The sequence below is a fragment of the Malurus melanocephalus genome, unplaced genomic scaffold (genome assembly GCF_030028575.1).
Source record: "Malurus melanocephalus ecotype Western Australia unplaced genomic scaffold, MMel_1.1 scaffold_172, whole genome shotgun sequence".
Lineage (NCBI taxonomy): Eukaryota > Metazoa > Chordata > Aves > Passeriformes > Maluridae > Malurus > Malurus melanocephalus.
In genome coordinates, this window is record NW_026623404.1 from 1029855 (window position 1) to 1053193 (window position 23339).

The window sequence follows — 23339 nt, forward strand, 5'->3', positions numbered from 1 at the left end:
CATTTTCACAACTGTGTGATATTATTGGCTCATACTCAGGTTATGACTCGCTACACTGACAGAGGTTTCCTGCCATTTTCCATCCTACTAAATTAATTTCAGCCTTACCTGCCCACACAAGAACAGAAAACACATAAAGGGTCCACTTGTCATTGAAATCTCATTGTGATTTTCACTTGCATATGACGGCCAGCAAGCAAATCAAATATCCTTAAGAAACCTACTGAGCAGAATGAAAGCAAAGACCATGGCCAGTACCAAAAAAAATTGCTTTGCTTATGTCTCATGGTTTTTTATATATTTTGCACTGAGACATTCACTTCTTTTCCTCGCAGCTGTATTAGGGGCCAGAATTAGCAGGAAAGGAGGTTCACAAATAAGGAGCAGAAAATAGTAGCAAAAAAAGTAGGAGTATCTGCTCAAGCAGAATTTACAATGGCAGCTGGGGATAGAGAAAAGTGCTATGTGGCTGCAGTCCAGGTGTGTGGGAAGAAGCAGAGGGAAGCTGTGGAGAGAACACCTGGGACCTGCAGATAAAGCCAGAGCAGACAACTCCATCCATTTCTGCCCAGGATGCAGGACACCACACACTTCCCAGGGACAAGGACAGAAACCAAGGCATTGTCTCACTTGGTACTGATACTTGGCTCTTTCTGAAGGTCTAATCCTGCCCACACTGCTTTYTACAGCTCTCATCATTTTTGTTGATCTCTTCTGGACTGTGCTCTGTTGGTCAAACTCTGGTTTGAACAATATTTCAACACGGATCTTGCCACTGCAGCATGATAGTTGAAAGGTGAAAGTTTTCTAATCATTAATTTAGTAAAAATATTCACAAGGGTGGTACTTGAACCTCTCTTCCTGTAGAACTGCACTCTCAACTCTCTTTGAAAGCAACTGTCCTCATGTTAGTGCAATACTTTGCACCTGTGCTTATTTTGAATTCTATCCACATCCTCCAGTGTCTTCGTCTCCCAGGCTGGTGACATCTAAATTTAATAAGTAAATTCTGTATTCTACTGTGCAATAAAAATAAAAATATCAAGTAATTTCAGACCTAGAATAGTCTCCTGTGGGACATAGCTCAATATGTGGTTTTACAGAACTATCAGGCATTTGACATTTCCTTACTATTGATTCCAATTGCAAATTAACAGAAAAAAAMCACAAAACAATGGAGAGACAGACCCTCCTGTAGTTCAGATTTATTGACAGCCAGAGACCTAATGCCAATTTACACCCACAGCAAATCTTCAACTAAAGATCACTTCACATGTGAAGTGATGTCACTCCAGCAACTTATTCTGAAAATTCATTGGGAAAAGTTCTCAGGAAACTTAGCCTTAGCCACAGCAATAAGTCTGTTCCACCCCCTGAAACTGAGTATTGTGGTGTATCCAAAGTGATCCATCTCCCTGCTCTGCGTCAGGGCTGCACTGCCCTGGTTTTACACCCTGCATACACACTGGTGCACACCTGAGCTTTCTCCTCCAGTAAACCAGGTGGTTCCCTTGGAGGGGACAGAATGCCACCAGGTACAGCATCATCTGCATTGGGTTGGGGGAGTGGGGGAGGAAGGATGAAAAGAAAGAAAGAAACTGTTCAAAAAGCTCTGAAAATAAAATTGAATATTTGTAGATTATTTTGATAAATACCAGATCATTCAAATTTAATTTTTTTTTAAAAAGAAGGACTTTATTAACAGATCCTGAACACCTAAGAAAGGGAGGATGAAAAGAAAGGAGGAGCGGTGTCTTTCTTTGTCATCAAAATGTCTAAAAATGCTTAATATATGTAAACACCTTTTTCTTATAGCAAATTTTTTTATCTCCTAAGGTAATCCAGGTCTTGAAACCTGGATTGAAACAGGTTGAAAACTGGTTGAAAACACTTTAGCCATCACTCTGAGCTGCATGCTCATATAGGGAGCAGATGACACCCTGATCTATCAGGCAATGCAATGGTGTAAACTATGCCTCATGTTTTGACAAAAAGTCTTGAGGCCATCACACTAAAGCAAAGACCCATGTGAGAGAGCCCATATTCCATATGGATATCCATGTGTGGAATTACAATCCCTTTCCAGTCCAGAGCAAGGTAGAAATAAAGGATGGCCATTGGGAACTAGCAAATACTGCCGGCCACTGAAGTCTGAACATTGCACTGAAGGAGCAACTCAAGCAAGAATCCTCTCTCTCTCTCAAGAACTCTTCCTAGACAGTCATACTGATCCAGGGAAATTCCTGAGAAACAGACCCTGTTGTCTACAGTTAGTCACCTCTGGGATTGATGCTGCAAAGCCTTTAAGCACAGCATTAATCTTCTGGACTTCATTTATATTCCCAAAGTTCATCAAGTGCTARAGGGCTTTGCTGTACTTGAGTTTGCAGCACCTTAAAAGCTCCGACCTTCAATCAGCAGCCTTCAAACTGAGGTGCCAAAGCCCTCACCACTGACAGTGGAGCAATGAYCTGGGAAGCCCTGGTCCTGGCACAGCTTCAGCACCTTTGCTGCTGGGATGCTCTGGGGTGTCTGTCAGAAACAGGTGAGTATGAGGGAAACACTGGTTAGGCACAGAATAACCCRAGATATCCTGTATACYTGGGACTAATTTGGAGGGGAAAYATGARRGCTGGTGCTGTTGATTTATAGCAKGTRTTTCTTTCRTAGTTTTGAACCTGCTGTATGCTTSATTTCAGCTCCTRCAAACACACRGATCCAGACCTGCATCCYTCACCTCACCTCTGTCATAGYCRTCAAGAGCAAGAATTGGTCACCACCTGTGAACAATGGCAGCTGTTTGGGCCATGATCTATTTATTATTTCCACTCTGTTAAAGCCCTGATCTAGAAAGRTCCAGTTTACTCAGTGAGTTTCCATAGTGCTCTTCACTGAGGTATCCAAGGACTCCACAAACTTTAGTTTCTCTTGTGAAACAAGGGAGTGACRTTTCTCCATGAAATAGTCCAGGCACCAAGGCACCCTGGACTAAAGACAAAAGCACCCATTCACTCTTGAGTACTAGATCTCCTTGACTGTATTTCAACGTTTCAAGTATTATGCATGATATAAAAATTCAAGGTAAAGCTGCAACTGCTTGTGGAAAACGCTGGTCTAAAGTCGAGACTGCAGTGCCTCATTGCAAACAATTCAGAAAAAAAAAAAACAATGATTAGGAATTCATTTATGCATAAGGGAAATAATCCAACTTAAACCACCGGGGCAGTCATGACAGAGATGCCCAAGGCAGCATCCACATTCAGGACTCAGGTTTCAGTCTCCAGCCCAGTCTTCCCAGACAGACCCTGGCTCCCTGGTGTCAAGACCCAGTCCCCTCTGCAACATTTTCTTCTTTGTCCCTTCCCCAAAGACCTGGAAATGAATAGGGGAACAGTTATCCCAGCACCAYTAAAAYTGTARCAGTAAATGGCGCACATGTGCCACMCCCCRCTAGCTCATGCTGTGGGTGATGATGAGTTACAGGGGGCAGGAAAGTTCTGAGGAAGTAGAGTGTTGGAGACAGAGGAGGCAAATTGTCCGTCTTGGCACTGASGTACTGAACACGGACAAAGCAAGGAAGAGCCAGAACAGCCATGGGTAGAAGGCCGAGGAAATCCTGTCAGCCCAGGAGATGGGATCATTCACATACCTGCAGTGTGCCATGGGACCCTCTCCCACCTCTTCCCCCAGCCTTGTGCATTCATGGAAACCCACCTGGAGAAGAAAATATTGGCTGGGACAGTGGGACCAAAATGCTTGCTGATAAGAGGAAGGTTCTCTTGCTGTAGTTCGCCCATCTCCTTACCTGGGGTGCTTGCTTGCAGYCAGCTGTTGGGAAGGGAGAAGAGTTGCTGCAGAAAAGATGTTGGACATAACAGAGTCCTGCATCCTAGAAAAGACAAGGGTTTTCYCTCATCCCAGCTCCCATCTCCTGTTTCAGACCATGCATTCCTATTTTTTCCACACTCCCCATGTCTGATTTCCGGCCCCTCTCCATTTTCTTTGGGAAGTTCTGACACCATCCTMTTTGTGTACAGCAGAGGTAGATTTCAGGAACAAGGGAGGCTGCGTCTYTCCTTTCTGTCCAGCACCAGAAAGCTGAAATTGTACATCAGCCCCAGATGCTGTTGCAGCAACACTCCTCCTCTGCTCAGGGCTAAAGTTTATCTAGTAGGAAAGGAATAACCAGTCCAATTTATGTAAGTGTTGCCAAGGCTCATCTGCATAGGTGAAAAATGCTCTTTTTTTTTGTGTAATTTAATGTTCACATTAACTAGGGTGTACAAAGACATGTGGAGAGGGAATTCATATGATGGATATACTGTCAGACTTCACATTGTGACAAAAACATCGGCTTTTTACAGCAGTGTCAAAGTGTCCTTCAAAGAAAGGGCTGAACCTGAAGTTTAGCAGATAAGTGCACAGCACAAGGAGTTCCACCGATGTGGCAAAGCTGCAACCAACTGAAAATCTTTGGAAAGGAACCYGGTCAGGACAGCTGCTATTCCTCCCTTCTGCAGTTTCCTCTGAATCCTCCATGGCTTCCGTAAGACTCAAATGATTTTTTTTTTTTTCCAGAAGCCACTCACTCACACTCTACCCACTATAATATGCACCGAACAAGAGGTCCATCTCACATTCATGGGAGCTGACAGTCTCTGAATAGATTTGAAATTTCTTTGTCACTGTCCTAAAGAGCCCGTATGCATTTCCCAGTCATGCTGTTTTTGGCAACTCCTTGAAAMCCTGACACTGCTGTTTCCATTTCTTCCCCCAGTGGTCATCCTTCATAACAGAGTTCATTCCTCCTCACATACCAGACAGGGGAGAGACCCTCATGCTCAGCACAAGGGCTGAGGGAATTCCAGAGTGCCTGCAGGGGGGTCCCTGCCATCTTAAGGACGGACCACAGGAGCAGCAGAGGGAGAGAAGAAAGCAGACAGCTTCTTCTTTTCATGGCATCACCTGCAGGTCAAAGMCCTTTCTCAGTGTTTCCCTTCACTCCTCCAGGTTTGTGTAGGCTGCAGCCACATGGCAGGTCTGGGTGTCCCTGGCTGCCACTGTGTCACTGCCTGAGCAAACACACCTGGCCCTTCAGCTACTCTCTTGGGTTCTTGCTTGGACTCTCATTTCAGGGGRAAAAAAGTGAGTGCCTGGATGAAAAATGTGCCTGTCTCAACTATCTGCTATGCTAGGGTCCCTTCTCTTCTGCACYCAGATAGAACTCTTGTGTACCAAATTCTTTTGGAGTGGGCTTTTGTATCACAGTTCTGCTGCCTTTGGTCCCTTCCAAAAATATTTTTCTTTCACCACTTTTYCGAGTCCATCTTGTCCTCAGCATTAAATATATTACATAAAAATACTAAATCAAACAAATAATTGGTTACTCATGATACACTAGTTCTTGAGTTTCCAGTGTACCTGCTAGAGTGTTTAATTTTCTAAGTAGTTTTAAAAAGGAGCTCTATCCCTCAGGCAATGCACACTGTGACATGAGCAGAATTTAAATTTGCAAAATTCGTGACACAAACCTTCACCATCTGAGTGGGGATCGCAACTGTAGGAGAAGTAAACTACCATTCTAGCACAAAAATGTTTCTATCTGTCTCCCTTGAGCCATAGCCTTATCACTGTTCCACAAAACTTTCCAGAAAAACTTTTGAGTCAGGCACTGCAACCACAAATGGAAAATTTCTGCACAAACGGATATAGACTGCAAAAGCTACAAGCTACGGAAATCAGTCTTAGAGAAGCAACAGCTGGAATTCTCAAGAGATATTGCTAGCCAGGCTGTACACAGCAGCAATGCATATAAATCCTTCTAGAAGAAAATGTAAGCATCATGCTGAGTCCAGATATCTCGCAGTTCCTTTTAAAAATTGAAATATATTTCAGATGGAACCCTAGAAGAGATTCTYTTTATTTTTAAAGGTAATGTGTTCAATGTGGCACATAACAGGCTTTATTTAGTGTGCACACAAAGACTYGGCCTGTGCCGAGGACCAATGGCTGTGCTGTCACCAGGACAGAGCTCAAGCACAGATACTCACCAGGTCACACATCCAGGGCATTGGGATCCTTTTCTCCTGYTGCTTCCAGGGAGCAGGAGCACAAAGCACATTTTTGCCATCCCTGTATCTGATGAGGAGGCTCTCAGACAGCATGGAAAATCTCCARTTTCACTTCAGTGGACGCACTGGCTTTGTACTACAGGTAAAAGCCTTCTTCACTGCCAGTAGTGTTTTATGCCAGCTGCCCACATGGCATTAACTCCCTCCAAAAACCCTCCTTGATCCCACAACATGATTTTCCACTACACCACCACCTGCAGTGGCTGTAGCAGTTCACAGTTCCTAGGTTGCATGCCAAAAGCTGTCTCATATCTAGATTTCCCTCAGAATGTCCAGTTTTTCAGTAATTTTATGAAGATGGAATATGGATTTCTTCCTTTTCTTGAAAATTTATGGACATTCCTCAAGAAAATCTGTCACAAAAATAGGGCAATCCATGAAGACATGAACCATGTTAACCTCTCATACAAATGTCCTAAATGTCAGCCTCTGTTTTCCTGGTCTTTACTTATTCCCCCAAGTAGGATTGCACTTGGTCTTTGAGYGGCTTTGAATACTACAAAGGTATCTGCACACATCACTTGCTTTGGGGAAATTCCTCAGTGCTTTGGTCATTTTGTCCCTTCTTCTCCCACAGTTAGGTACAGAAGGGCAAGGCTCATGAGTTTCTTGAAATTCAGATCCAAGCAGCCTGGCCACGGTAGCTTCACCCCCCCCCAATGAGGCTGATACTTTTTTTTTTTATTATTATTTTAACTGTATCCCTATATGAAATGGAGTTACACACACACACACACACACACACACACACACACACACACACACAAAACCAACAACAAAAAAACAAAAACACAACAACCCACCACCAAGGTTTTCTCTCCAAACTGGGGAAACTGGGGCAAGTCACTGAGGAAAAACACTCCATCAAGAACATGTGTCTCTTCTGTGGCCACATCTGCATGATTTTATCATGTGAATTAGACCCTGGCTCTGGCCAGTGTGGGATCTATTAGCTAAAAGTTCCTCAGACAAAAGGAAGTCTTAGTGCATAAATTAATGCAAATCAAGCCCAAGCCTGGGSTCTTTCCTCCCATGTGATGCTGGGAACTGTTATGTTCTCTGTATTGCTGCAAGAGATGAATACTCTGCTGGAGCCTAGGGACAACAAACWGATGAGAAAGGAGATATTGGCAAGGAAGAAGACAAGATCCAGAACTTCAGCTTTACAGCCTGGATGAGAAAGAAATACTCAGAAAATAGCCAAGTTTGTGCACTGGTATTGAAACCACGTGGTGTGTCACCTTCAGTATCACCTGGATGTAGCACAGAATTCAAACGCTAGACACTGAAAATGCCTTCTTCAGATCTGTCAGGAAATGAACGTGCCTTGACAAAGCAAATCAGAGGTGCCTCAAATCTCACYAGCAGCACAGCAAAATTCAAAACCCCAGCAAGTTCTAACCGGAAGACACTGCACCTCTGCAKAGGACAGCAGTGTTAATGAGTCTCCACTGCTGCAGTGGCACTGGCTGCTACAGATGCACTGGAGATCTGCTGTCTCTGCTCCCACACCAGGTTTTCAGTGCTGCTGCATCAGGGGGACTCAGATTGGAGAGGTTTTCTGGTCCACAAAAGTGTTGCAAAAAAGTGAGCATATTCCAAAGCACACAGTGAAATTCCTGTTCTTTAAATTGTTCACTTGAATAATTACTCCATATGTGGCAATAGCAGACAAGCTCAAATGGGATTGTTTTTGTAGAGCTGTGGTTTCTTTGAGAGTTTACTCAAGTAAACCACTGTTTCTGCTCTTCTTTTCCCTGTTTGACCCCAAACGTCCTTTCACCTCGTACCCTTACCTTAAAAAGGAGGTGATGACAGTCTGAAAGGGTGTTTCCTAACCAAAACCCAAGCCAGATCAGTGCYAGACCTCAGGCTGTCTCAGCTGGGCTCACCCAGCTCCACGAACAATGCTGTAGCTGGAGGAAAGTGCCAAGTATCCCAGAAAATTGGCTCCATGGTATTCCTTTCATGTCAGGGCTAGGCAGGATTTATTTCTTTGTTTGTTTTCTTCACTTGCTGCTTTGTGAGGCTCACATTGCTGGTCAGGAAAAGGACTCCCCAGGCAGCAGGAATTTGATGTCTGACAGTTTCTCTTCTGCAACTCTAGTCCAGCTTGTATTAATAAAGGTTGAAGATTATTTAGTACTTCCAGTCTGCTRGTCAGTTCCAGAGGGGATGGGAAATTCAGGACAGATTTAAACTCGCAGTAAAATATAAAGCATTAATATGTGATTTAACAAATATTCTCATRTACTTAATTTATTAAACACGGCATATGCAGTAATGTATATGTGGCCCTGGTTACTTACATTCTCCATCAACAGTTTGCGTAAACAGATCCCAGCTGCTTGACTGCTTTTGTTGATATTCTCGATGTTTTCTCAATTTTACCCTGGAAATACAGAGAAAATAAACACTTTGTAATGATGTTTCTGACAGCAGCCTTCACCCATTCACTGTGTGAAGCTCCCATAGGCTCCTGTCGTTTGGCATTTTACATTCCCCTCTCTGAGGCACCCAAACCTCCGTGGGATTACCCTGTCCCTCTCCTGCAGCAGCTGTGACCTGTATGCAGYGCATGTGGACTTGCAAACCTTCTCACTCCCTGCAGAGACCAMGGGACTGCACTCCTACTGTGAAATGGTTTGAGTCCCTGGAGMAATGCTCCTATGTCCTCCCCTTGAACAGGGGGTCATTCCTGTACAGCCACCAGCCTTCCCCCTTGGCCCCCACAGTTACCACCCAGCCTAGCTCTACATGGCAGGGACAGAGACCAGTGATGAAAAGGACAGAAAAACAKGGAGTAGCCTTAGTCCCCGGAGCTCCCTGCATCATCCTTCCCCCAACCTCTCCCTCTATTGCACTGCTATTCCCATGACTCCCTCTCCCCTGTGCTCCCACATCCCAATTCCACGGTCCGAGCTCTCACGCTCATTATGTACAAGTCATGTTTTCCAGACTGCTGTTTTTGCTGCTTTTTGTTGGACTCCATCCAACTGGGGCACATCCATCTGGAAGTTCAGTGCCCCCAGCTGAGCAGAGCAGCCCTGCTGGGAGCTCACACTTGCTGAGAAGGAAACTCACTCCATTTGYCTTGTAGGCTGTAATTTGGTTCGTATTTCTCAGCACGGAGACRACCTGACACCGCTGACCTGTGCATTGCCTTTGATCCTTTAGGASCCCCAGACCCTTCTCTGCAGAGTGATGCCAATGCAGGGATTTCTCTCCATGCAGCTGCTGATTTCTGCAGAAGGTGGGAGCTCACCCTTGTCCCTGCAGAATTGCATCCTATTTTTCTCAAATTGGATATTTCTCCAATYTGACAAGACTATTTGTCAAGCTCAAGCTCTGTCTTCCAAAATACTCACAGACTATTCAGCTTGCTGTGGCCTGCAAAGTTAATAAGCTTGTTATTTGTTTTATAGACAGCCATTAATAATGACCCGGCCTGGCATTTCCCTGCTAGTGAATTTCTTCCCAGAGGCCACCTTGTTCATTCTTCACAAAGCTTTTCTGTGGAAATTGGATTTGCTCAGGCAAGAGATAGGAGGAAACAAAGCTAAACTCAGATTATTACTCATTTCCCATTGAGGGAAAAACACATAATTGATGTCATCTACCATGGAGGATCCTGGGCTAAAAAAGGGATTGTTCCTCCTGTAGCAAGGGATCTGCCATGATAGTAAAGAACCTCTCATTTTCCATGATCTACCTTCTGCCCTTGTACTCTCAATATCCAGTCYCACAAGGAGAATTCATTTGTGATTGAGGCATTTTTCTTGTGAGGTGGTTTGGGTTTTTTTCTTCGCCTCTGTTTGCAATCAGAAAGCAGGTCCTTGGAGTATAACAGACTCAATACCTGAAGCTCAGGTTTCAGACTGAAGGGATATTACTAAAGAAGAATTTTGAGACTTTGAAGGCAAGAGTAATGGGGATTTAACTACTCAAATATCCAAAGCTCCCAGCCAACACAGAAAATACCAGAAGGAAGTGCAAAGAAAGAGCTCAAAAGGATAAATCTGTGTGGTTTAGGAAAGAGAAGGGATGAGATAATGTCTGGAAATTAATTAAAGCAGAGAAGTGACTGGGTAAACTGGGAGGATGAACATAAATCAAGCAAGAAACGTGTTCAGAATTAACTCGGAGGACAAGGGCAGGGAAGAATTTTGCTGTCACAGTTATGGCAGTAACACTGCCCTATACCTAGTTTTACACCCATTCAATCCCAAACATCTCAGCAGMCATGGCTTTTTCACAGAACCTGACTGCCTTGCCCAAATGAGGAACAACTTCATAAAAAGGTAAAGTTTCTGAAGGTCATATTCTGTCAAGTTTTGAAGATTTTTTTCCTCACAAAAAATTCTTTTGTCAAATTTGTTTATTTCCACTCTTCAAAGTGAGCAAGAGCTGGCAGCAGTATATCATGCCAGGATAGTTATGGCTTTACCTGGTATGAAATACCAGCAAAACTTTGCCAGTGATAAAGTTCCCAGGGCTCACCACCTGGAAGGAATTTATTGGCATATTTCATAGACAAAGAGAAGCACTGAATTTTCAGATAGTTTTAATTTGCTTTTGCTCACACACCCTCTTCAGATCAGAAAATCCCTCCTAGTAAGTTCTCCAGGGTGGCTGTGGGGCACTATCCCAGCTGCAGGATGCCCATCTCTCTCTGTTTGTAAATTAATTAACACTATTAATGTTTCTTCACATCAAAGATTCAGGACCCTGACAAAAAATCTGTAGGACCAGCTGATAYAAAAGAAGATCCCAATAGATATGGYCATTTTTCAATYATTTATTTGCTTATTGCTCATAGTGGAAGAAACTTTGTGTTCAGATGGCTCCAGACATTCTTGGGGGTTAGGGTTCTTAAGAAAGATTAGGTAGAAATCAAAATTACTGTAGAAGAGAGAATTAAAAAGTCACAGAGTGAATGGCAATGAATGACTAAAACTGATAAGAACATAGGAGTTCTAGGATATCTCTAGACTGGAAGAGCTAAGATCACAGCAGCGATGGCTAATGWGACATTTAAAATTACTGGAAAGTTAAACAGGGGTAAACATGAGGGCAGTTTTAAAAATTTGCTCCAAAGCTGATCTGAGTAACTACAGGCCTGTTATTCCAGTTTAGATACTACAGTGGGGTCTGCCACCCTGTGCTGGATCCTTCTGGCAAAGTCTTTGTAATGGGGAAACTGCAAKGGTGGCCTCTGTGAGAAAATGCCAGGGGCTGCATCCATGTCAGACAGAGCCAAAGACAGCTGGCTCCAGGACACACTCACTGCCCAAAGCTAAGCCCATTAATGCTGCTGGTGGCACCTTGCTGATAAAATATTTAATAAAGGGTAAAAATCCTGCCCAGCAGCTGGAGAGAGGAGTAAGAATACATGAGAAGAAAAGCCCTGAAGACGTTGAGGTCAGTGCAGAGGACGGGCAGGAGGTGCTCCAGGCACCAGAGCAGAGATTCCCCTGCAGTCCCTGGTGCAGCCCATGGTGAGGCAGCTGTGCCCCTGCAGCCCACGGAGATCCACAGGGATGCAGAGACCTTTTGAGCCACTGCATCTGTTGTTAAACTGACCTGACAGAGACAGGAGTACAATGTCAGTCTCAAAGGCTGACTGATGCCCTTGGCAGCACYGAAGAATTCTTGATACTCAGTCTTTTATCAAAAAACTATCTTTAGTTTACAGATGTGGGARCAATTTATCTGTTTTTATCTCCGATGACATTGCAAAGGCCATTGCAGGAATGTTTTGAGCCCACACACACAGTGGCTGCTCCTCACCACCATCTAGGAAGGTTTMTGTTGCTGGAGAAGGTCAGCTGAGAACACAGCTCCTGGAGAGCCACCTTACAAATGGGCAGTAAATAACAAAATRCCTTCTGCCCCAGGGAAAGGGGGATTCACCTAAACCTGCACTTAGGAATCCACAATGTAAAAGTGTATGTGCAATGTCAATAAGACTACTCACTGCAAGCACTTCATTCTTTAATCTTGATGTTTTGGCTCTGTAATTACCTTTTAYTGCTCTGCTGATTTCTGATTATTTTGAGGACCTGCACTGTTTTAAAATATTTTGTCTTTTCTGTAACTCTCTGTTCTTTTTTGTCATAGGGTGGAGGACTTAAGTTATAAAAAAAATTAAAGACATTTCCTTTTGGTTTACATATTTGCAAAATCACAGTACCAATCTTTGYTCTGACTGGCCATCACATCTTCAGGTGCTGAGTCAAATGCTATCCTGCCTTCCAACAGCTTGATTAAAAGAAGAAAGGCCGTGTGACCCCACCCTTAGCTGCCACAGCTCACCAGCAGAGAAGTTACCAGGCTCACTGAGTTCAAACTCCAGCTTTCCAAAGTAACATAATTAAAAATCCATCCATCCTGGGCTTTCAAGCTGGTACTTTTCCTGACTGACTAGAAACCTGCAGGTTAACTGAAGAGAAAGGAAGCAGTGGGTGAAGTAAAAGAACYTCCCCTGGTGACAAAATGTTAATTAGCAGGGATGTTGGAGGCATCACTGGATGCACAGGAAAGTTCAGTGTATCAGCAGGTCTGCCCAAAASTACTCATTGGTCTGCACTCCAGCAGCACAAATTCAACTGCTGATTCTGATACCATCATTTTCATTTCAGATAATTCCTTATTCCTAGAGCTGGGGAAGTTTTCTGCAGGGAAAGGGACAAGAGAGGAGGGGAGGGAAGGTTCTCTGACCCACGAAGATTCATCAGTGGCAGAATTAAAAACTAATGAGAGAAAAGAGAGGGGAAATATAAAGCAAGATCAGTTCCTTGTTTGTTTTCTTGCTCCCCACCGTGAAGCTATAGAAATGCATCCAGTGTTCRCTTTCTCCCACAGGCAGTTAATCACTTGTGTGAAGAGTTTTCACTGCTTCCTGCTGGAATATCCCAGAACCACTGACCCAATGTCACTGTCTCTGATACCTCCTCTCCACACAGCCAAAAGGAACAATWAAAAATTCAGGAACAATTAAAAAAGCAATAGATATTATATATGTGCAATTTATGGTTCTGTAACTCATGTGATACTTCCATAAGCAACCTAGTTGGGGTGTAGACTGCTGGGGTGGAACTCAGACTGTTAGATGGAGAGGAAACAGAAGAAGGTGTGTGAAAGAGGAAGGCAGAATAAACAGTCCCTGTCAATAAGAGGGACTCAAATGGAGCAAGATTCAGCTCTGTAACTGCGAACTGTGAAGCTTCTCTACTATTTTTGCATCAGTCAGCTCAGGATCTCCTTCCCCACTTAGTTCCTCTTCATGCTTTTCTTCAAGATTCCTGTACAGTTYCAGGTATCTCTGATACTGCTCAGCCCTAAATTTCCACATATGCTGACAGCCTCATCATACAGCCAACATGGAGAAAATTGATATTATCACTAATTAACAGCTCTTCACTGGACACAGAACCTGGCAACAGCCCATTGCTCTTGCTTGTCGTTGCTGTCACTCTCATGAAGAAATCAGTCAACACCTCATGCTTAGAYAGTTCTGTGCCACCAGGAGTGGCAAAACATCCATGAGTTATCCATTCTTCTAAACAGGATCCTGACCACACAGCCCTTCATCCCTGCTATCTGCTTTCTGACATGTTCCTGCTGTCTGTGAGATACAATAACACAGTAAGACATCTTGGCTTCATTAACCCCTGCTGGGTGAGTGTCTAAGGACCTTTACAATTCTACCCAAGGGGTGACATCAGGGGGTTTCAGCTGAAAGCAACACTTCCCCTTTTACTTGCTCTAAGTGGCTCTTACAGAAGCAGGCCATGCCATTCCTCAGTAATTGAAGCCTGGAATAGCTCTTTTTTTCCCTGTTTGGCTGTGCTCATAATGCTGATATAGATATAGATATAGATATAGATATAGATATAGATACAGATACAGATACAGATACAGATATAGATATAGATATAGATATAGATATAGATATAGATATAGATATAGATATAGATATAGATATATACACACATATATATTATACTGCTGATACATGCTGATATACTGATAGTATGGACCCCACAGGACAACTCTCCCTGCTGACAACACCACTGACCCTTCAATGGACTGGGAGCAGCTCATCCTACTCTAAAATTACTCACAGGATACCCTTCATATTGCTGTCAGCAGAGGTTTCTTGCCTGGCCAGTCCCACTGGAGRAACAGGGAATGAAACAGGAGCTCACATCTGAGAGAGGCACAACAGCAGAAGTAGGTTCTGCTTCTGCTGGATGCTCCCACCCTCTCTGGTTCTCAGACCTCCTAAAGATGCACCTGGGCAGCTGGGAGCTGCACAGYTCCCTGGGATGATGCAGCCACACACAGTTTCGCTCCCATTCCCCTGCCCTCAGTACCAGACACAAGCAAAATGAAGTGAGGTCAGCAAGGGCCATGGCAGGTGGGTGGCAGCCGGAGCACATTTTGTGAGGAGGGGTTGACATACTTCACTTTGTCACCTACACTTAATGCATGTCCCAGAGCCAAGGGCAATGGCTCCCAGCGCAGGTACTTTCCTCGACCTCGGTGGGATGGTGAGGAGTGTAGGAAAGCAAGGAGGAAACAARTGAGGACTTCTCAGGGTGAGGGACCCTGAGACTGCTCCTTCTCAAGTTTTGCCTCAGCCCCTGAGAGGCTCCCAGCCCACGACTTCGCCTCCCACCTCTCTATCCCTTCAACATCCCCCTTGCAGCATTGTCAGGACCCTCCTCCAAACCACCATCTCCTTGGGGAATGGTCCCACTCTGCCCCACTTTCCTCCCCTTGCACCCACAAGTTTCCAGAGCCCTGCGAGTCCCCGAGCAGTGCACGCCCGRCGTGTCCCCGCCGAGGGCAGGCACCAGCAGCAGTACATAGCAACAACGAGCACTCCCAGGAGCTTTGCTGACACYCCCCAGGGACTCCCACCCACTCTCCAGGCCCATAAATTCCCGGGTGCCGACAGCTCCATGCGGCGAGGCACGGAGCGGGTTCCCCGCCATGCATTGGCTCCTCCCGGCCATCCTCTCCCTGCTGGGCCCCATCTGCCCTCAGGCCTCGGGGGCGCCGCCCTACGACTCCGTCCTCACCGTGCCCAACGGAGGGCCCTGGGGCTCCTGGGGACAAATGCAATTTTGCCCCAGCGGCTACGCAAAGGGATTTGAGTTGAAGGTAAGGTTTCACTTCTTTTTCAGCGTGGGGGAAAAGCTCTGCTGTGAGGCAATGTTTTGCTCTGATCGTTGTCAGGGCTGGCCGCCACACTTTGCCCCATCACAGCAGTTTGTGTTGTGTCCGCATCATGCAGGGTTCTCAGCAAGAAATCTCTGGTACAGAGTATCTCTCCAGTAAGGGATTTCTATGTAAAGGGGTTTACTGGGTAAGAAAATATGTGGGGTCAGTCYAGCAGAGCCTGTTCCAGGAGGTTGGGACAAGCGCCACCTGCCAGCACCCCAGCTCTAGGAACTACAGTGCATGGTGAGAGGGCATGGCCTGGGACAGCAGCCACCAAGCACTCTCCTGTGTCCAGAGCCCCTGCTCCACCTGCTTGGAGAAAAACAGAGCTGGCCAACAGCAGGCAGGGCTTCCTGAGAAATGCCAAAGAATTTGGCTTCCTGAGAAATGCCACAGAGCTGCCTCACAGCCCTGCTCAGCTGCACAAACGTGCTGGCTCTGTCCCCAAAGCTGCCTCCCCTCCCTCATCATGGCTCACCCCATCACCTCTTCTACAGGGGGACAATGCTGACCTCTCCCATTTTCTTCCCCTCTGCTCAGGTCCAGCCCTACCAGGGATTTTGGCTGTTTGGCGATGACACGGCTCTGAACGGCGTCCGCCTGCTCTGCACGGATGGCACGGTCATCGAGTCCTCCGTAGGGTGGTGAGCAGCCTTGGCTTCCTCACCCTCCTTCAGGGCAGCAGCTCTGGGGAGYACAAGGGGAAAACAGTGCAATAACCATTCCCCATAGGCACCCACACCCCCTGTGAARGTAGCTTGAGGAGGTGGGTGAGTTCCCTTTGGCCACACAGTGTGAAGGTTTCAGGGTAAAGATCTGGCCCCAGGGAAAGGAACAGTTCAGGAAAATGAGGGAATGTTCAACTATAACAGATCTAAAAGCTATACTTTCTCCTTTTCCTCAAATACTTGCTTTGGTAAAGTGCATTTAGTAACAGGGAAAAAACAAGCAGCTGAAATTGCCAAGGGGTTCTGCAGGGCAGCCTGGAGCTGGTGGTGGCTGCACATCCCGGGGATGATGGGGAATGAGAGTGGAACACGTATTCCTAGAAATCTGCCACCCCTGCATGGGTCCCTTGCCCCAGGAGTGCCAGCACCCCAGGCACATTGTGGTGTTGATTGCAGTACAGCAGAGGCTAGACAAGCCTTGGTAAGTTGTTTTTTTTCCCTCTGGCAGCTGGGGAAACTGGACCGAGGCCCAGGTGTGCCCCAGCAACAAGCTGGTTTCCTTCTCGCTGCGCGTGGAAAGGTGGCAGTACCTGAGTGACAACACAGCCGTCAACAATGTCAGGTTCACCTGCTCCAACGGGACGCAGCTCGAGGGCTGGGGACTCGCAGGGGGACACTACGGCCCATGGAGCGGCAACTGCACCTCTGGGGCCATCTGTGGGCTCCAAACAAAGGTTCAGCAACCCCAGAGAAAGTGGGATAACACAGCTCTCAATGACATGAGAGTGTTCTGYTGTCAGTAAGCCTGAGCCCCATCCCATGCCAGCATTCACAGAGCTGCACAGAATTAAACCTTCAATCTGTCCTCGCACCAGCAGCAGTGTACATTATTTTCTGTCTCATTTTGTCAAGGGTAGCCAGATCCCATGGCTACAGCACTTCATAAGAAGGGTCTTTGTGTTCGTTGTGGTTACGCTTTACAACAAATTTGAAACCTGCAAAATTGCTGAGGGTGTTCAGAGGATTCCCACACCTCTGAAGGCAGGAGGTGGGACCGTAAGGGCTGAGCAAGGAAGTAGAGGAGGGATCATCTGCCCTGGCAGAAACTGGTTTCTGGAGGAATGGGAACTCTCCATCCTACCTCCATTATCATTCTTAGGAGGGATCACTGTGCTACATTCATCCATCTATCCATCCACAAATAAGTTCAAATATACCACACAGCTTGTGGTCCCAGCTCCATGCCTCTCCTTCCAGCCTTCTCAACATCTTCAGGAGCCCCATGCAAAAGAGGCAGCCATGGATTTTTATTTCAAATACTGCAGTAATTCACAGATATTGCAGTCAGAAATGTGCCATTACATAGGTGCCTTCCCTGAACCCACCACCATCTCCTTCAGCATCCAAACCTCCTGCTCAGCTCCTATTTTGTCCCACTTTCTAGGGCAATACCTTGTGTGTGAGGACTCCGACCATGGCAAGGATGGGACAGGGACCAGCCACAAACCCAGGTCTCATGGGGCATTCTTCAGGAACAGGCTGGTTGGAGAGAATTATGGTGCACGTGTATGGGATGGGCTCGAGGAGGAAAGGAACAAACAGCAAGCATGAGGAAAGTTACAGAGAGAATTGCAAAGACTTCAGCATACACTTTCCTSAGCCCAAGAAGTGCACAGAGGAGGCAGAAATCTGAGAAAGGCATAGCAGGGAAGAATAAGAAGAATATTATCGATTCTGTAAAGTTCATRGGCTTTTCCCATACTCATGTATTTGAAATTGGTTTCAGTATTCTCTCTGACAAGTAATTCTGGCTTAGGAAGATTGTGARTGGTCCTCAGTAATACCTGTGAGCCGAGACTTTCTGTGCACACATTTGAACACACAGACGGTGTTATCTTTGCTTAATCYCTGCTGGGATTCCAGATGTTCCAGATGTTTCCAAAGTATTAACTGTACCATCATGTGCCCTTAAGCATTCAAAAGGCCTGCTTGCCTTTTGGAATGCAGCCAGGAAAARCCTTACAATAAGTATATTTACAAGCATATTTAACCCTTTCTGCCAAATTTTGAAAACTGGGGTTTAAAAGTCCAAGCAGTTATATTTTAATTGCCAGTTTGGCTGGTTTCCACATGCTTTTCTTATTTCATACCGGCACTGGCAAGCCCCACAGAGCCACCTATTATCTCAGGAGAGAGCCATATTTAAAATCAAAAGAGAAACACTGAATACATGATCTGGCAACAAGGTCACACATCCTCATGGATGATTTCCAATTTTAAGAGATGAAGGCACTCTGGAGGCCGCTCGATTTTTGTTACAGGAATCTCTCTCTACAATTAGATATAATAGAAAAATGCATAACTCAGCTTTTCTTCTGGAAAAAAGGTTCCCCTAGGGCACTCTGAAATACACTGAGAAAAAAAGATGGGATTTTTGTGATGAATGCCTCAAGGGTTTTTATGTTATCTTTGCATTATAATATCACTTTCATATCATTTCATTACTCACTTTTCATTATTCACTTAAGCAAGTTGCTGTACTCTAGACTTTATATGGCATTAAACATGAAAAAGTTTCTGTCCACAAGGAGGATTCTTCACAAGAAAACTAGCCTTAGAAATCATTTCATGATCTTCCCACTCAGGTCTTAGCCCTCCCCATTATAACAAAAATATTTGATTGGGCTTGAACCCAAATGCCAAGGCAGATCCTCTTGAATAATAMATATCCCAGTTTCTTGGCAGTGGAGATCTAACAGTGAAATGSTGGAAGAGATATCCCTGTGCATTACTCCTTCAAATTCATTATTTRACCAGTATCAGATTTTGTACAGATTTTGCACGTCACTACTCTGCAACAGCAAACCCCAGGGCTTGTCACAGCCCAGCACAAAGTGGAAAGGCTCTTGACAAGCACTCACTTCCTGTCCACTCACACCACCACAGGACCCCTCTTCTCTCAGGAAAACCTGAATGGAATACYGGATGGAAATCCAAGGGTTTTCAATAACCCTCCTTCTTCTTGTGCAATTACTCATCTTGGTGCACCCCAAGGGCTGGATGAGGTGGTCAATGCTGGGCTGGGAGCACAGCGTAGCACAGCTATCCAGCATCCCATCAGAGCAGGAGCTGCACTGAGCTCTTATCTGTTCAGAGCAAGTTTGCAAGGAGATAGAGCTCCTTTTGTCCTCAGCCTGTTCTCTCCAGGGCTCAGCATTGTTTCCCAATGTTACCACGAATTCTTCTACACTGAACGTTTTTGTGTTTGCTCTTCTTTCTGTGCTAGATGCAGGATAATGCCTGCTTTCCCTCAAACCTCCCTCCTCACTCAGAAAAGCCCTGTGGAGAATGGGAGCATTCCTGTGACAGCTGCCTAGGGCAGCATTCACATGTTATTGTTTGCACCTGAGAGGCCCTGTTCTACTGGAACGGCTTTGTCTCACTTTCACTGTCTGTTCTGGTGACAGATTTAATCCATAAAAACCACAGGGCTGCTGTGGCATTTGACATTGTGCAGCCAGGGAGCAGAAGGAAGGTCCATGTTCTAATCTTTGCTGCAACTTGAGCACACACATTAGCAGGCATCCTCTTCATGTGCTACGTGAGGTGRCAGTGCACTTAGAAGCTACAGGCCTGTCCCCTAGCTTTCACAACACCTGTGACACCCTTTACTGGAGTGAGAGAATAAATATGAGTAATGAAATAGAGCGGGATGAAAAACACCTCAGTAATCTTCCAAATCTTCCAAGTGTTTCTCCCAAGAGTACTGAAGGAAGACACAGAACGTTTTAATCTTCCCCATTCTTATTCCAAGGTTTGGTTCCCCTGATGCACTAGCAGCCTTTGGGCATCGCTATCACATCACATGGCTGAAACAATGAATACTAAAGATGGGAAATAGCAGTGTTCAGAGCTTTGAAAAATGTTTGTGTCAAATATCAGGACCTAACAGATATCACCTCTAGACAGTGAGCATTTCAAACTACCTCTACAACAGTGGTCAGCCCCAAAAGCATCCTGGAAAGTTTGTTTTCTCCTTAAAAGCTGCAAGGGTTGGACTCTAAATTACACTGTGGGTTGCAGCCTAGAAGCTCTCTGGTGCTTATCAGCATTCTCATCCTCTGAGACCACCACATTCCCTTCAGGAAAACTAAGAAGTTTGAACTTGGCTCCGCATTGAGCAAATGTCCCCAGAGTTCAGAACTCTTCCAAGCCAGCTTATTTCCTGTAGAACATCTTTAATAAGTACTTATTTATATTTTCCTTGAAGTAGAAATACTGTATCTGATTTTATCTGTTATTTTTTGTTTTAGTAGGAGATTTGGGTTTGCTTCCACAAGTGTCTTTGACCTGTAATAAAATCTGTACTGAAGTAATGACTAATTCTGAACAAGTAAGTAACAATTCCAGTTAAATCCAAGGGAGGGTACAAACAACTACATCCCTCTGACCTTTCTGTGCCCCTTTACAGAAATAATCATGTACTTTGAGCAACACAACAAAATTTCTGGTGCAGTGGTTCTGCAAGCTATACCAGAGTGCTGCCTATACCCACATAATTGGAAAGAAGGTTAATGAATTGCTAAAGGACATGCTTCCAGTGGATAATTCAGACAGAAAGCATATTTAGGTGGCCTAACAGTTTATTAAATGAGATTATAATAGATACTTTGCTCTTTGGCAAGTGTCACTTCAAGATAAATTGATGTAACACTTTACCTCTGCAAATTCCATTAGTAAAAAAGGACTGTAACCTCTACTGATGCAAACCAGTGGCAAGCATAATTTCTTTTGAAATGACTGTTTTTCTCTTTTTTTTCTTTTCTATCCCTTGTTATTTTATATCTTCTCTTTGATTTTCTAGCAAAAATAGCATTTAGCCTCAGCCCTGACTTCGGATAGATGCTTTCTCATACTTCCTGCTGTATTGGAGATTTCTTTCTTTTGCTCAGCTTCAGCACAGGGACATTTCCACGGAGAGCAGCTGCCTTCCTTGTGCACGATTCAGCAGCTGATGCAGGAATACCCAGATTGTTGCAGAGCTTTCAGATGCTGCTGAAGGAAGGAGGAGTGGAGGGACACCACAGCATCCACACCCGTTTGCCAATCCCTAAAGCAGATTCCCTTGGATGTCCATGAAGAAGCCAATCCCCTGCMAAGGTCTGAAGGGGGCCTTGCTGAAGAAGAGGAAAGCACACATTTCCAGGGATGTTATACCCTCACTGGTGTGCACGTGGGCCAGCTCCAGCACTGCTGCCTTTCACAGCCACCTGCACCTTTCACAACCATTTCAGTACCGCACTTCTTACCCAAAACATTTTAGCAAAGGAAGGGAGAGTTCTTCTGCCTGAGCTATGTTGTCTATGCATCTGATTTTTCAGAGGAGGTTTCTTCTTAGTGTGTGAAGGGATAAGGACATCTTTTGAAAACTTCCCAGTACCAGCCTGCAATGGTGATACTGTGGGTAACACTCTTGGGGGAGCATCTTAATAGTAGGAAAAAGCATCACCTCTCATTCTTCTCCTCTATGGAATTATATTTAACTGTATTTTTAAAAAATAGAAACTTGATTGTATGAAGAAAGCAGACAGCRCCATTTGCTGGTTTTCACTGTGCTTCCAAGTCCCAAACATGTGGAAGTAACACCTGRTTTTACATGAACAAGACACAGAGGTGCAATAATATCATCATCTTGCTAATAGCTGTGTCATGCTTGCAGTTGTGCTACATCTACCAAAGTCTCATTATGTAGRTATTTTTTCCAGTTTATCACAAAGGCTTGTCAAAAAACAACTACTATCTAAGCACACAATTGCCCTTCTTCTCTAAATATTGCTTGTCTGCTTATACAGATTTGTCGAAATGCACCTCTGTCATCTGCAATAAGGTAATAGGCCTAAAACATACTTAGTGTCACCTTTCACCTTCCACTTAGATACAGAACATGTTTTAAACTGAAAGTGATGYCTTCATTACAGATCTTTCTGTCTGCTCCTTGTAGCAGTTTTAGGTACCATCTCCCAGTAATGGCAACAGGGAAAATAAAACCATTCCAATGTCAGTGTGATTTTYTTGGGATGAAAAGTCATAAAATCACAGAATGCCAGGTTGGAAAGGGACCTCAAGGATCACCTGGTTCAACCTTTCTTGGCAAAATCATGGTGATGATGATCATCATGAAGATTTCCCAGCACRCTGTCCAGCTGAAGCTTAAAATCTGTAGTTTGGCAGGGAGCATTTGTCCTGTTACCCGCAAAGGTCAGTTTTCCCCAACTTCTTTCATCAGTTTGGGTCTYGTTTTCTTTGTGTTTTAAGCTGTTCGGGCCAAGCACAATCTCATTATKTCTATAGGGTGTCCACTGCGAGAGGACACTTAGACCTCCAGCAAAGGGTTTGCCTCCCTCCYCAAGGCTTTTCATGCAAACTCAGACAATGCTGAGAGGAAGAAATTATATGTCTCAGGAGAACCTGCCTCTGACCAAGGAATCTGCATCTTTTTATACCCCTGGATAATATTTCTAAGAAAATAAAGCAATATGTTGAAGGCRGAACATTAAGTTGATGCAAATTTCAATAAGTGAGTTGGAAATACCACAAAAAATGCAAGATTTATAATGGTAGAGAGAGACAAAGACCACAGAACAGCCACAGAGCAGCCATGGGGAGCCATATGTCTCCAGCATTATTTTTCATATAAAGTGAGTAATACACTTTTAGTCAGGCACAACAGCTACAAAAACCTTAGTCATTCCTTTGCACAGGAAGAAYAAATTATTTTTGGGGTCAAATTGTGCTGAGGTTCTTCCAAAGAAAAACATAATTAATAGATAAGCACAAGTCCTTGTGAGGTGATGTTGTCCTGACCAGCACAGAAAAAGCAAGTCAGGAGCTGATATTGTCCTCAGACTTAGCACAAAATCTTTATTGCTGAGCTGCAGCCCATATATCAGGCAACCCATAGCAGTTTGGTTAAAAGGTTGGTGGAAAAGTCATCTCCAGCTCCTCAGGTTAAACGTGTCTCAGTTATTTCTTTCAGTGTCCCCAACTTAAGCATCTAAAGAAACTTCTTTTAGTACAGTTTCACAAAGAATGGTCAAATGAAGGTTTTTTAAATGAAAATGAGACTTTATTTTCTTTCAGAAAGTCACATTAAAAGAAGCTAGAGGGAATCCTGTGCCAGGGAAAGGCAGACTCTGTTGTACCTAACCACACTGTTAGAATCATTAATTAATGGAAAAAAATGTATTTCAGAGACACTATGATCTGTAGGTCCAGATTAATTAGGATAACACTTTAATTATTCAGTGGT

General features: G+C 44.6%; 1 protein-coding gene across 1 annotated transcript; it reads left to right on the forward strand.

Annotated features, from left to right (window-relative positions):
- Positions 1-15131: 15131 nt before the first annotated feature.
- On the forward strand, positions 15132-16833 carry LOC130577274 (vitelline membrane outer layer protein 1-like). The gene is made up of 3 exons (XM_057372512.1): positions 15132-15302; positions 15903-16006; positions 16539-16833. The coding sequence occupies exons 1-3, from the start codon at positions 15132-15134 to the stop codon at positions 16831-16833; spliced, it is 570 nt and encodes a 189-aa protein (XP_057228495.1).
- The last annotated feature ends 6506 nt before the right edge of the window (positions 16834-23339 follow it).